At 32.4% G+C, this 14,153-nt stretch overlaps 1 protein-coding gene and 1 long non-coding RNA gene across 12 annotated transcripts; one reads left to right on the top strand and one right to left on the bottom strand.

Annotated features, from left to right (window-relative positions):
• Positions 1–298: 298 nt before the first annotated feature.
• Positions 299–3,611, bottom strand: LOC136232801 (uncharacterized). Of its 9 annotated transcripts, none has more exons than XR_010690622.1 (9): positions 3,378–3,610; positions 3,260–3,294; positions 3,104–3,162; positions 2,954–3,011; positions 2,698–2,864; positions 2,420–2,527; positions 2,141–2,245; positions 614–795; positions 299–531 (listed from the first exon to the last, which is right to left on the bottom strand). It is a non-coding gene; the product is annotated as an uncharacterized lncRNA (long non-coding RNA). The 9 variants fall into 9 exon arrangements; XR_010690624.1 differs by having other exon boundaries at positions 2,698–2,831; positions 3,378–3,609; XR_010690625.1 differs by having other exon boundaries at positions 2,698–2,795; positions 3,378–3,609.
• A 4,953-nt stretch (positions 3,612–8,564) lies between these two features.
• Positions 8,565–13,643, top strand: LOC136232871 (uncharacterized). Of its 3 annotated transcripts, none has more exons than XM_066022325.1 (17): positions 8,565–8,831; positions 8,924–9,036; positions 9,120–9,228; positions 9,350–9,414; positions 10,091–10,129; positions 10,467–10,563; positions 10,647–10,743; positions 10,893–10,956; positions 11,031–11,107; positions 11,188–11,269; positions 11,356–11,435; positions 11,521–11,605; positions 11,713–11,781; positions 11,860–11,927; positions 12,015–12,060; positions 12,771–13,185; positions 13,333–13,643. In XM_066022325.1, exons 1-16 carry the CDS (start codon positions 8,780–8,782, stop codon positions 13,146–13,148), a joined length of 1,521 nt encoding a protein of 506 aa, XP_065878397.1. In that variant the 5' UTR covers positions 8,565–8,779; the 3' UTR covers positions 13,149–13,185; positions 13,333–13,643. The 3 variants fall into 3 exon arrangements, with proteins under 3 accessions (XP_065878397.1, XP_065878396.1, XP_065878395.1); XM_066022324.1 differs by having other exon boundaries at positions 12,771–13,243; positions 13,333–13,642; XM_066022323.1 differs by having other exon boundaries at positions 8,927–9,036; positions 12,771–13,243; positions 13,333–13,641.
• Positions 13,644–14,153: the final 510 nt, after the last annotated feature.

Below are 14,153 nucleotides of genomic sequence, written 5' to 3'. Positions count from 1 at the left end.
GTATTCTCATACCCATTCCATTACCCTAACAAGTAAGGATTTTGATCCATACCCATTCCATTAGGATCAGATAGTGTCAGATACCCGTAGGTACAGTACCTGTTGCCATTCCTCTTCCTTCCTCTTTCTTCATTTCTGTGGCATATACCTACAAAATTTTGTTTTGGAGTTGTTGGTCCATTACCACTAACTTCAGTTATATATAATACTAAGGATAAAACCCTCGCTTTGCTTCGGGGCCTTCAATTACATGAAATCGAAACAATATATATATATTATATTGAATGGGACTTGAAAAAGCACAAGTGTAGTGGATAAATATTAGAATGGAACTAATATTTAAACTTCATAAGGATAGCAATTTAATAAAGGTTTACATAAGTTGAAGCTAACAATAAATAATGAAAATGGAAAGGCAAACAATACATTAAAGGCATATAACAGTATTTTAGGCGCATAAAGATTGGCAGTGGAGATGACGTCAGTTTTTTTTTCTATGGTTAAAGCTGCCAGGATGAAGACGTCCATGCCCTACAAAAGTGAATGAAGTTAAAATTTCAATTTCAATGCACTGGGTGAACAAAAAAATTAGGAAGTTCTTAAACAAACGTACATTTCTTTTTCGTTGGTGGTTGAATATCTGTTTCGCCTGTCTTACTTACGTCTGTAAACTGAATCATTTTGCGAGCAGGTTTGGCAATAACATGTGAAGCCTTCACGATCAAACTGAAATGCATCCATAGAGAGGTCCTTTTTACTCGGGAGATCAATATTCCTTGTACCGTATATAATGATCTAAGTTTCCAAAAATGATCATTATTAGAAAAAATCGCAAGCAAAAAAAGGAAAGAAAGCCATCGTTCAATTAGCCAGGACGAAAACAAAAGCATCAAACAACAACAAAAATATTTAGCTATTAAGAATGCATGGAAATGAGTTTCAAACGGTAGAGCGAGCGATATGAGCAACACATGACATTTAATAAGAGAATCTATTTTAAACTTGGTTTGAGTGAATTGAACAACAAAAAGTTTCTAAAAGTGCTCATTATTAGAAAAAAATGCGGCATGTTTTTTTGTTTTGTAGTAATTACTAAAAAAGGCCTAGGATAGATAAACACAAATAAACACAGTAAAAGAATTAAACCTACTTATCCAAAGTTGATATGCATCAATTGGGGATTTCTACTAAGGAAGTTCGTGTTATGGTATCTAACAATAGGGGTGAGAAAAATCAAACCGGAAATTGAAAAAAAAAAACTGTTGTTCGGTTTGGTTCGGTTTCTATTTCAACATAAATTCAATGTTTGGTTCGGTACCGAACAAAACCGAAAAATGAAAGCTATTATAGACTTGAGTCGGATGATACTAAATTCCATAGACTTGAGTAATTAAGAATCTGATTAAGCCATTATAGCTTTATTATCCTCAGTTTTTTTTGTTTGGGAACCTTTATTGGTTAATTGAGCAAGCACATAATTAATAATGAATCTGAACATTTAAGAAAAGCAGTGAATTTAACAACCATCTTCACTTGGAACAAAAACTCTTCCTTTTTTAGCATTGCTAAATTAATTATTTAGTGGGATCCTATTAAATTACATTAGAATTCCGATTAAGCCATTATAGCTTTATTATCCTTAATTTCTTTGTTTTTTTTAGAATTTCCTTAATTTATTTGTTTGGGAACCTTTATTGGTTAATTGAGTAAGCATATAATTAATAATGAATCTGAACATTTAAGAAAAATAGTGAATCAAACAACCAACTACTCTCGGAACAAAAACTCTTCCTTTTTTAGGCATTGCTAAATCAATTATTTAGTGGGATCCTATTAAATTACTGCAATGTATTAAAGAATGACAGAGATAACTTCAATATTTCTAAATTGCAAATTGAAGTTCCCATTCAGGCACATCAAATGTTTATTGCCAGAGCAGGGGGATGAAATGTATAATGGTAACAGTTTTAAAGTTCTTTAACTGGTTGTAAACACTTCCTTTACAGTCATTTCGATTATGATCAACAATTAAACTCTCCAAATAATCCATAGTGATTTAGAGAAAAATACAGAAATTAATATTATAGGTAACCAAGAGAAAAGGTATAACAGAACCAAAGACCATTGAACTAAGGATTACCTTGTGAAGAGCTTCGAGAGTTCATATCTGATAACATGAAATTGACGTCAAAAATCCACTTCAAATCTGAAGAAAAAACCTGTTCCAACTAAAAGAAACATCGATCTACAGCAAAACAAATGGGAAAAGGGTCACGAAAAGAACACAGATGTGTAGCAAAAGGAACAGAAAGTAATCAGGATCTCAGATAACTCCAATGATCCAAATCAAGAAGAAAAGCAAACAATTTAAAAGAAATTAAAGGCAAGGTAAATTGGAAAAAATGAATAGTAAGATTACCTTATGAAAGAGCTTCGAGAGTCCATTTGTCATATACCATGAACCAACATCTAAACTTTAACTTGAAGTCTGAAGAAAACGATTGGTTCAACCGAAAGAAACGCAGATCTAAAGCAAAACAAAAGGGAAAAAGTCACCTAAAGAACACATATGTATAGTAAAACAAACAGATAGCGAAAAGTGTGGCTGGTAATCAGGACCAGATCGACCACAAAATTAAAAAATTTAAAAGCAACTAAAGGCATCATAGATACAAAAGAATAGTAAGATCACCTTACCAAGAGTTTCGAGAGCATCAGCCGAAACCACCAAATATGTGATCTTTAAACCTCATGCACCAAAGGAAAAAAATTCAAACCAGCCCGGATTTTGAAGTCTATAAAATATCATAAGCCCAAACTTTGATTGAAGTCTAGCCAACACATCGTGATTGAAAAAATCACAACTAAATCACCAACATACTAGAAGAATCAAGCAAAAAAATAAAAGAAAAACATCCATGTCTATTTAAGAATAAATATACGCCAGATTTACCTTTCCAAGATATAAGGTTACAAAAATGGCTCTAAATCTGAAAAAAAAAACATGAATGCTACATGAACACAAACAGATCAGTGAGCGCCAAAAAAGCAGGAGATGAAATGGAATGGGGAAAAAAATATGAACAGAGGAAGAACTACTCACCAGGAGAAGAAGCAACGGCCACAGGAAGAAGCATCAAGGAATCACATTTTTCTCCACGCCTTAAGATCCATGAACAAAAATAGATCAGTAAGACCCAAAAAGCAGGAGAAGAAACTGGATCGGGGAAAAACTAAGAATAAAGAACGAAATACTCACCAGAAGAACCATAAGAATCTCCAGATCTCACAATCCTTCAACACAAACATATCAATAAGACTAAAAGAAAACAGAGAAATAAAAAATGAAGAAAAAGAGAAAAGGGAAATGAACTAACGGGAGACTCGGATTAAGGCATCATCAGCGTCAATATCCACAAGCCGCAGGTAGCGAAATTGTTGTTTGTCTTTATTTTCGATTTCTCATCACTTAAATGGAAAGGTATTGGGCAAGAAAGGATCGCGATGGGTAGAGGAAGGAGTTCCAGAAATCTCAAACTGAAGAAGAAAGAAGATGAAATCTAGAGAGAGAAGGACATATCTATCAAGAAGGGGCAAAATGCGATAATAATGAGATAAGGAAAAACGAGGAGTCAGTAATCAAACCCTAAAGTTGGAGGCTGAAATTACTGAGTTGCCCATCTTGAACGATGTCGTTTCGCAATGCAATGGGAGGAAGACTGAAATTGAATTTAAAGGATAACCGAAATTGCTTAAAATGACATCATTTAAGGCAGAAATAGAAGGAATGAGGGGCTAAATTGGAAAAATTGAAAAAAAAACACTATGTTGAATCAATTGGAATTCACTGTTCCTTATCGGATTCATCTTTATATAATCGTATTGATACTTATGTTTTTCGTCACAACAACCCCCATATTTCCATATTTCCCTTTTTCATTTTTTTTTCGCATCTCCCTCCTAAATTCCCCATTCTCCATTAATCTTTAAACATAAAAAACCTCTTATATCCATATATTGTAACATGTACGAAAATAATTTTGAAGCAATGACATTTCCAGGAACACCCTAAAAGTGCATGGCTTCCGATTCCAAGCATATGTTGAAGAATATCTCCTCAATTCTTTTGAAGCTGACATCAGTCAATTGAAGAATTCAAATTCCTCCAATAAATCAAATGGAGGCAAGATAGGATATGAGCAAATACTAAAGCACATATCCAAAAATTTGTTAAAGCTTTTGCATTGTCTTAATCTCCGAAATTTGTAACGCATAACTATAATACGAATTGATATGATTCCATCTTATTGCTCAATTAAGAGAAACTTATCAAATGATATGAATTCAAATTATTAAAAAAACACATACTTTTAGAGGAGTTCTTCGAATTAAGAGGTTGAATCTGTTTTGCTTATAATTATATTCTATCCGAATTCTAGAATTTTTAGAATTTCTAAATTTTGAATTCTCGAAATTCCAAAATTTATGGAATTTACAAATTTTGAACTAGACAGATAAAAGAAGGAGAAAAAAAAAGAGGAAGGAGGAAAAGGAAAATGATGTCGGAGAGGATAGGAAGGATGGAAGAAGCGGATGAGAGAGAAAAGTGAGAGAAAAATATATTATATAATAATTATTTTATATCATTTGAAAAGTTGAAGTAGATAAATTTTGTTTGGACAAAATTGTTTTTTGTCACGTAAGAAAAAATAACGGTTAGGTGAAAATCTTTTACTTGCTAACATCGATAACTACATTTTTTTCTACAAAAATTACTATAAGATCTAATATAAAAAACTGTAAAATCATAGGTTTTTTTAAATTAACCCTACAAAAAAATATTTTTTTGAATTGTTATAAATGTAAATTTTGAATGTCGGTAAAATAAATACTCCTTCCGTTTTTTTTATTATAATCCGTTTCAGATTTTTTTATTTATTCATTTTTATAAATGTCGTTTTGTATTACCAATAAACTTTTGATTATATTTTCTCTAACTTGCCCCTATTTATGGTAAGAGAGGTATATAATTATTAATGCAAATAATCTTAATTAAGCCATAAAAATTAAGAAGAGAGGGAAGTTCTACATAGAAAATAGGGAGTTAGGAGGAAAATATTAAGGGTAAATTATTAATTTTAATATTCTCATTAATATTGCTAGGGGTGTTAATGAGCTAGGGTGGCTTGCGAGCTATTCGAGCTCGGCTCGGTCAAAACTCGCTCAAAGCTCGACTCGAGCTCGCGACCGGCTCGAGACATTAACGAGCCAATACCAAGCTTAGAGAGGTTCGGCTTGAAAGCTCGCGAGTCGGCTCGAATATTTTAATTAATATATTTTATTAATATTTAATTTATAATATGTTATATATTTTATTATTGATAAATGTGAAAAATTGTAATAAATAGCATTTTTTAAGTAGTACCTAATAATAGTTTTTGGGCCCAAATACATAATACCCACCCAACCCAAAAACCCATTCGTAACCTGCTAAGCTAACCCTAAGTTTTTGGGCTCAAATTAATTCAGAAAATGTGAAAAAAAAACACTTTTGAATACAGATGAATCGAGCTCGCAAGTTTTTTTCGAGCCGGGCATGTGTAAAGCTCGATTTGAGCCTAAAAATTTCAAGCTCACGAGCTTTTCGAGCTCAAGCCGAATCTGACTCGAGATCGAGCCGAGCCTGAAATTTCAAGACTCGTCAAGTTTCGAGCCGAGCCGAGCTCGAGTAAAAATTTAATCGAGCCGAGCCGAGCCTGGCAGGGTTCGGTCTCGGCTCGTTAACACCCTTAAATATTGCATTGATTTTGATGAATAACGTTAAACGATATATAAAAAAGACGGAGGGAATAACATTCTTTTAAAAAAAGTTTCATGGCCAAAACTAACTTTTATAGTCTTTGAGGCTTAACATGACTACAAATAAAGGCTTAATACATATGTTGCCCATATAATTGGTCGAAAACTTCAAATGCTACATTGAATTTTCAAAAGTTTCAAACTCTTTATTCTTATAAAATTGCATTCAATAATCTCATATTATTGTCCAATAATCTCATATTCTTATGTAATTGTATTCAATAATCTCATATATTTGTCAAATTGCATTCCACAACCAAAAACTTCAACTGCACTCTTAACTTTCAAAAGTTTCTTATTATTTGTCTATTTGACATGCGACAGGATATGTCTCCCATTTAATGCATTTAGCAAATTCAAATATGAGGTTATTGAATATAATTAGATAAAAATATAAGATATTTTGAAATGTTTAAAAGTTCGGAGAGTAGTTGAAGTTTTACACAAGGAAACGTTAGGCAAAAAAAAAAAAAAGGGCTAAGGTACCAAAATAGGCTTAAGGTTTTTGGGGAAGTACTAATTTAGGCTCAACATTCACAATAGCACCAATATAGGCTTAACATTTACAACATAATATCAATTTAGGCTTAACGTTTACAATATAGCATCAATTTAGGCCTCACGTACAAAATAGCACCAATATAGGCTCAACGTTTACAAAATAATACGAATTTAAGTTTAGCGTTTACAAAATATATCCAAATTAAGCTACACGTCATAATTAAATTAATCATATTATATTCTTGCCCATTAAGATCTTATATTTGTTTTTCATCAATGATTCCATGACTCCTAAATTTCATTGCTTATGTAATATATGCAAGCTAAAAGTAATTGAATATCCACAATATTTCGAACACTAGTGTTCGAAATATTGTGGATAGTCAATGACATATATCAATATTATTTTAACTAGTGTTCGAAATATTCAATTACTTTTAGTTTGCATATATTACATGAGCTATGAAATTTAGGATCATGGAATGATTGATGAAAAACAAATATAAGATTTTAATGGGCAAGAATACTAATTAATTATATTATAATAAATAAAAAAAATAGAACTAAATAAAAAGATAACATACAAAGTTAATAGGAAAATAATATAATATGGTTAATTTAATTGTGACGTTTATCTTAAATTGGATATATTTTGTAAACCTTAAACTTAAATGCATATTATTTTGTAAACGTCATGCCTATATTAATGCTATTTTGTACGTGAGGCTTAAATTGATGCTATATTGTAAACGTTAAGCCTAAATTGATATTATGTTGTAAACGTTAAGCCTATATTAACGCTATTTTGAACGTTGAGCCTAAATTGGTACTTCCCCAAAAACTTTACGCCTATTTTGATACCTTATCCAAAAATAAAAGATGTTAAAAGCACCTCTAGTAGTTTTAAAGAAGGACTAAAAAAAAAAAAGGGCGGCCCGGTCGCACTACGCGTCCCCGCTGAGCGAGGGTCCGGGGAGGGGTCCCACCACAAGGGTGTACTGGGGGCAAGCCTTCCCCTACCAATTTATTTTGGCAAGAGGCCGCTCCTAAGACTCGAACCCGTGACCTCTTGGTCACACGACAACAACGTTTACCGTTGCGCCAAGGACTATTTTGCAATTTTTAAAAAATTAAAAATAGTGTACAACCACTAAAATGACGAGTTTTGAAGGTCTCTAACCGGACAATTTCTAGGTATGGAGAATGTTTTTGTGACATGTGAAACTACTACTAAACCAAAAAAACAACAACAAAAAAAAGTAACAATTAAAAATGAAAATCACATTGGAGAAAATAAAATCAATATATAGCAGCTTTCAAAATATATTGTATTATAGATATAAAAAACTTGATATTGAAGATATATATTTTGAATTGATTTTTAAAAAAAAAAAACAATATTGTATTATTATTTTTTGAAAAAAAAGTTACAAATATAAAAAATGGGCTACTGTGTGGTTTGATCGATTTGCAAACCAGTATTTGTAGTATTTTTTTTCAAACACAACCATGTGGTTGCAAAATTTTACATGTTTTTTTACTTTACCAAATTTGGTCGATAATGACCTCAAAATAAAAATTTTCAAGAATTAAACTTGTTTAGTAATCATATTTACTATAAACCATATTCTTAATTTTTCAAAGTAATCATCCTTGGAGTTTTCTCTCTCTAAACATTATTTTTCTCTCTCATAAAAAAACAACACCTAAATGATCTGAAACCTACAAAGTTGAAAAATTAAAGTTGCTTAAAATATTATTTTAACTCTTGATTTTTTTTTTATTTCGAAATCGTTATCGACCAAATTATGACAAAGTGACCTAAAATGCAAAATTTTACAAACCACAGGATTGCGTTTGAACAAACAATATCATAAATAAAGGTCTACAAATCGGCCAAACCATAAAATAGTTATTTACAATTAACTCTAAAAAAGCTATGTCGTTGCATTATAAAAAATTTCGCTCTTTTAATTATATATTTCATCGTTTTAGTTTAATATGTTAAGTTTGTTTGGATTTTTTTCAAATGTGAGACATCCACTAAAATAATATAAACTTATCCAATCATTAAAAGTTTTTTTTTTTTTTTTTTCCTACCAAAAAAAAGTGTTTTTTTTTTTTTTTTTTTGTTGGAAGTGTGTTTTTAATGTAGAATATTTTTTTAGGGTGATATGATATGGTTAAAAACCATCCACCATAAAGATTCAATTCCAAAAGATGTCCAAAGAAATTCGTATATTGACATGAGAAATTAAGCATTCAATTCACCAAAATCTAAAAAAGAGAGGAAAAAGTTAGAGTTTCCCGCGTGGTAGATACGACATTGTTTGAGCTCGCGCCAAACTGAATTCCTTAAAATCATTTCAAAACCCACTGCCAGCCTCTCTCCTCTCATCTCTCTCTTCTCTCTTCCGCCATGAATTCCTTCTTTCAGGCCATCAGGTCCAGAGAACTCAACGGATTCTCAGGTTCTGTCTCTCTTTTCTCCACCTCACCGCTCTTGATTGTTATTGTGATTATTATTATTTTACTTAATTTATGATTTTTTTTTTCCAATTAGTAGGGAAACGCCCATATATAGGTGATATGCCATCTGATTTTGTTGAATTCGGGGCCTTAGCAGTCGAACACAATGCTGAAGAGACTCCTCCTTTAGCTATTTGTTTCGGCAAGGTACTACTTTTGTAGATTTGAGTTACAGTTCTTACTGATGCTGCCGCTATAATTATAATCTTTTTTCTTTTAAAATTTTCTAGACAAGCAAATGTTCCGATATTTTAGCTGTATCTGATGAGGATGGGTACGTGAGTTTGTTTGACACTCGTAAGAAGTTCCCTTCTCAAGCCTCTCATAAAGAATGTTCAGGTATTTTGCTGATTAATTTTTTTCTTTATACCCCCAATTTTAGATCTATGAATGCTTTTTTCTTTTTATATTTTTTTCTGGGGATTTTTTGTCCGACATTTCTTTCGATTAATTTGTGCAGACAAAGCAAGAATCAGCGACTGGGTGGCTCATCAGAACGCTATATTCGATATATGTTGGATAAAGGTGCTTTAACATTTCTAGACCTTATAGATAAACATGCTCTATTGTTAAATGGATCAACATTTAGTTTTCTAGTTTATAAATCTAAACTGATCCATGCCAAGAAATAAATTTGATATTTGTAGAATTTAAGCTAGTTTATGTCTTTCCATTTTCCTTTTCATTGATTATCTGCCAGAATCTATGTCTCGTTTAGTAATTGATTTTGTGCTTAAAGCCGCTGCCGATTTGCCCGGTGACCACTGATTCTATAAATTGAATAAGTGGATGGTGTCTGTTCCCATCAGTATGAACTATAGTACAACTAAATTTTATTTTATCATGGCGGTGATTACTCTGCCAAACTGATCAATTTTCCACAAGTTGATTAATGTGGAAAGCTAAAACAGAAAAGTTCCACAAGATGAATAGTAAAACTATGCTTTTTAGTTTGCAGCTCTGCACTTTTGTTCCTTTCCATGTGACTTATTCAAATAAATACCATGCCTACAGCTAGAAAATTAACTTAATTTTGACACTTGAATTATGCTCGGTGAGTTTTATTTAAGTAACTCAGTGCTTAAATTGTGAGGGTTAAGATTTAGTTTTTGATGGTCATCATGTTAGATATATGGATTCAAATTATTGATTTTGATCTTCAGATGATGCTAATAAAAGTTTTTTCTCTACTTTCTTTCAGGAAGATACTAATATGCTCACAGCTTCTGGTGATCAAACTGTAAGTGATCACATATTAAAATGGATTCGTCCCATCTTCTGGTTATTTGACTCTGCTCTCGCACATCAAATTCTTGGGCCTTCTTGTTTTCCTTGCCTTAGTCTTATAAAGAACTATGTACATTATAACCAAAAGACAGCTACAATCAATTTGGTATACTTTGCAGTATTTATAATGTTTTAGATTACAATTACCCATTACTAAACACAAATACTGTGGTTTCACACTAGAGGGTTAACTTCTGAAGAACAGCTGTCTAAGGAAGGTTCAGTCTTTTCATGTATTTTCCATATTTACTCCTTTAATTCAAATAGCATACTTCGTGGCTCGTATACAGATAAAGCTATGGGACGTACAGGAGAAGAAATGCACTGGAGTTTTGATGGGGCATACAGGAAGTATTAAATCTATATGTTCCCATCCAACAAATTCAGGTGGGTTTGTTACAAATCATTTTATCAGTAGGGATGGATTAATCCCTTCTTATTGCGTCATATAACTTCCAATTTTCTTTCAGATGTTCTTGTTTCTGGTTCACGGGATGGGTCCTTTGCCATATGGGACCTGAGATGTAAGAATTCTTCAGCAAGTAGATGCAATGAGGGTACCGTAACGTGAGTCACATTTTATTTTTCATTTAATTGGGCATGTTTCATTGCTATGAGGTTTTTCATTTTCCCAAGCCAATTTGTCTATTCATTACTTTGGTTTTTGTTTTAATGTACTTAACTATTTTTTTAATATACTTCATGTCTTCATCCAGTTCAATTGCCATGGTCAAAAGAGCTCATCCTTCACTTCAAGCAAAGCGGGTTAGGCGGGGCAAGGTTTGTCTATTTGTATATTAATTTCTTTGAACTGAAGTGTCCTTCATTCTACTAATGTCAATTTTTTTTCTCAGGCTGCTTCCATGAGCATTACATCTGTTCTTTATCTTAGAGATGAGATTTCCATCGCTACTGCTGGAGCAGTGGACAGGTCTGGCTAAAACACCTACACTCTGAGCTGAATCTAGATACAAGATATACTAAACAATCATATATTGGTTTATGTTTCAGCATTCTAAAGTTTTGGGATACCAGAAATTTAAAGGCCCAGTTCACTCAGGCGTGCCCTCATCCTAAATCATCAACTGAGAAGGTCTGTACGCCGTTAAAAGGATGCTAACTTACTAGTTACACTTGGAATTTATGACATAAATAATATGATGCATCCTTCTATTTCAGGAGAGAAGATTGCATGGTATATCTAGCCTTTCCCAGGATTTAAGTGGAGCAAACATTACAGCTTCATGCATGGATAATAGGTATTTTCCAAGTTTGATGAGTATCTCTTGCAATATTATCCAAATATCATGTAATGCATTTAAAGTCATATTTCCCTCCCTACAGAATCTACTTGTATAATGTACTTCAGCTTGAAAAGGGTCCAAAGCAGTCATTCTCTGGCTGCCGGATTGAATCCTTTTTTGTAAAGGTATGCAGTGATTCTCATCGCTCCAAAATGATGCTGCTCTTTACAAGTTAAAGCATTAAATGAAGATGTTTTGGCAAATTTTTTAATTTGACTCGTGTAACTTGCAGTCAGCTATCAGTCCTGATGCAACACACATTCTGAGTGGTTCTAGCGATGGAAATGCTTACATATGGCAGGTCTTGTATCTTTTATGCGATGGTTTTATTATACTTTTAGTCTTGATCTGTGTATTAACAAGTAGCATCCTGTATCAGGTGAACAAGCCTGACAGAGATCCCATCCCATTGAAAAGCCATGTTGGAGAAGTTACAGCAGTAAATTGGTATACCTTCTCTCTGTCAAATGGCAGTTCTTATCAAAGATCATTCTCCAACAAGTGCTAACTAGTTTCCTCAAACATCTGTTTCAGGTGTCAATATGATGGAAAGATAGCTACTTCTTCAGACGATTTCACTGTAAGATATCTCTAGAAAAGTTTTGAGTTTAATGACTTCTGTATAAGATTAAGGGTTAATTACAAGTAGATGCACTGTGGTTACACGGATTTGCAGATGAGTATTTGTGCTATTTTTCTTTACAATGCAACCTTGTGGTCGCAAAATTTTGCATTTTTTTTTACTTTGCCAAATTTGGCCCATAATGACTCCAAAATGAAAATTTTCAAGAATTAAAGTTGTTTAGTATCATATTTACTATGAAACCATATTTTTAATTTTTCAAAATTATCATTTTTTGAGTTTTCTCTCACTAAACAGCCCCTAAATGATCTCAAACCTAAAAAGTGAATCCAAACGTAAAAATTTGCAAATAATGGGGTTGCATTTGCAAAAAAAAAAACATAAGTATGCAACTGCAAATCAGCGAAACCATAAGGCATCAATATGTAATTAACCCTAAGATTAATATGCTTAACATGCTTTGCAAGGTAATCTATAAATTCTATTTTAAATCCTTATTGAAATTTGTGGTTTACCCTTGACCTTGGGAATGGGTACGTCTAGCCTTATCTCAACTTTCCTTCACAGAGATTTTTTTTTTCACCTGCTATTCCACATTATTTTCATGCTTAATGCATCAAATGACAGACTTATTGTATTTCATGCTTAATGCATCAAATGACAGATTTATTGTATGTCATTTACTTTAACCAATCATTTATGGATAGGTTCGCATTTGGAACATCCAAAACAATAATTCTTCAAACTCAAGATCTCCATCTTCTATCCGAAGGAGAATAATGGCAATTCCGACGGAGGAGTGTAGAAGGCTTAAAATGGATGAAGAAATGACAAGTCCTAAAAAACGTGCAAGTGGTTTGCATTCTTTAGATGAAGCATCCCCTCAAATTGACTTGCGAAACTCTATTGCAATGCCAACAGCAAGTACTCCTGAATCTCAGAAACGAAAATTCTCATTAACTTCTGATTCAATGGAGACATTTGAGAGAACACCAGAAGCAGCAATGAGGAGCCCATCTTCGGTTTTGAACCCACCTTCTTCCCTGAGAAGAAAAACCATCCGGGATTACTTTGTAGCAACATAACATTGATACTCTCCAGAATGTGACAGCCCATGCAAAGGTGTTTTTTTGATCGAGCAGAGTGTTTCCCAATTCTTTTTTTTCTTCAGATTATATAGGTTAGATTTCTTTATCCCTCTAATTTATCTCTGAAGAATTTGCACTGACTGTAATGCAGGGTTGATATTTTTGCGTTTTCATTTTGCAGGGTTGGATGTAAAATGTATACGGACGAACAAGAGGATTTTTTGGGCAGTGAATTTTTTTGTGCCTTTTCTTCTTGTGATATAAGTATAAAAATGAAATTATGTAGATTTGTAGCTTGTAGTGATTGCAAATTTATAAGTAAATTGCTCTTGTTTGATTTCTTCCGGCAACACTTTAAAGATCATAAGTTCAGGTGCTCCTCCATTCACAGCATTAGAACGATTGTAAATTCTAAGGTAAAATTACAAAATTGGTACAAATGGGAGACCCATTTACATATTTAGACTAATTATTTAAACAATTACTTATCTAGACTATATATTTGTGACTTTTCTAAAATATTATTCATATATATATAGCCGCTTAGAAATTTTTTATTCTTTTTCTTTCTCTCTTTGATTCTTCTTGGTTTGTGAATTTGGCATTTCATTTTTAGTTATCGACTTATATATACGTAAAATCTTTCTTCTTGCAAACTTGGCATTTCGTTTTTTTTATTTTGTATGTTTTTCTTAGAATAATACTTTCAGTACATGATTTTACTTCGCAGTTTCCAAATTGTGAATCCTACGAAGATAATATTACTTAAGTACATGATTTTTTCTTTGCATTTTTTGCAAACTGCGAAGCCTGTGAAGATAATAATATTTCGCAGAATGTCATGTACTTAAGTAATATTATTTTCGCAGGCTTCGCAGTTTACTTAGAAATGCGAAGTCGTATATAACATTAAAATCATAACAAGATTGCAACAATAACTATAACATTAAAATCATAATATTATCAAAATTTACAACAATATTGCAATAATAATTCAAATCC

This window comes from Euphorbia lathyris, chromosome 6 (genome assembly GCF_963576675.1).
Source record: "Euphorbia lathyris chromosome 6, ddEupLath1.1, whole genome shotgun sequence".
Taxonomy (NCBI): Eukaryota; Viridiplantae; Streptophyta; class Magnoliopsida; order Malpighiales; family Euphorbiaceae; genus Euphorbia; species Euphorbia lathyris.
Note: the sequence above shows the minus strand (reverse complement) of the source record. Positions and strands in the feature narration are given on the sequence as shown.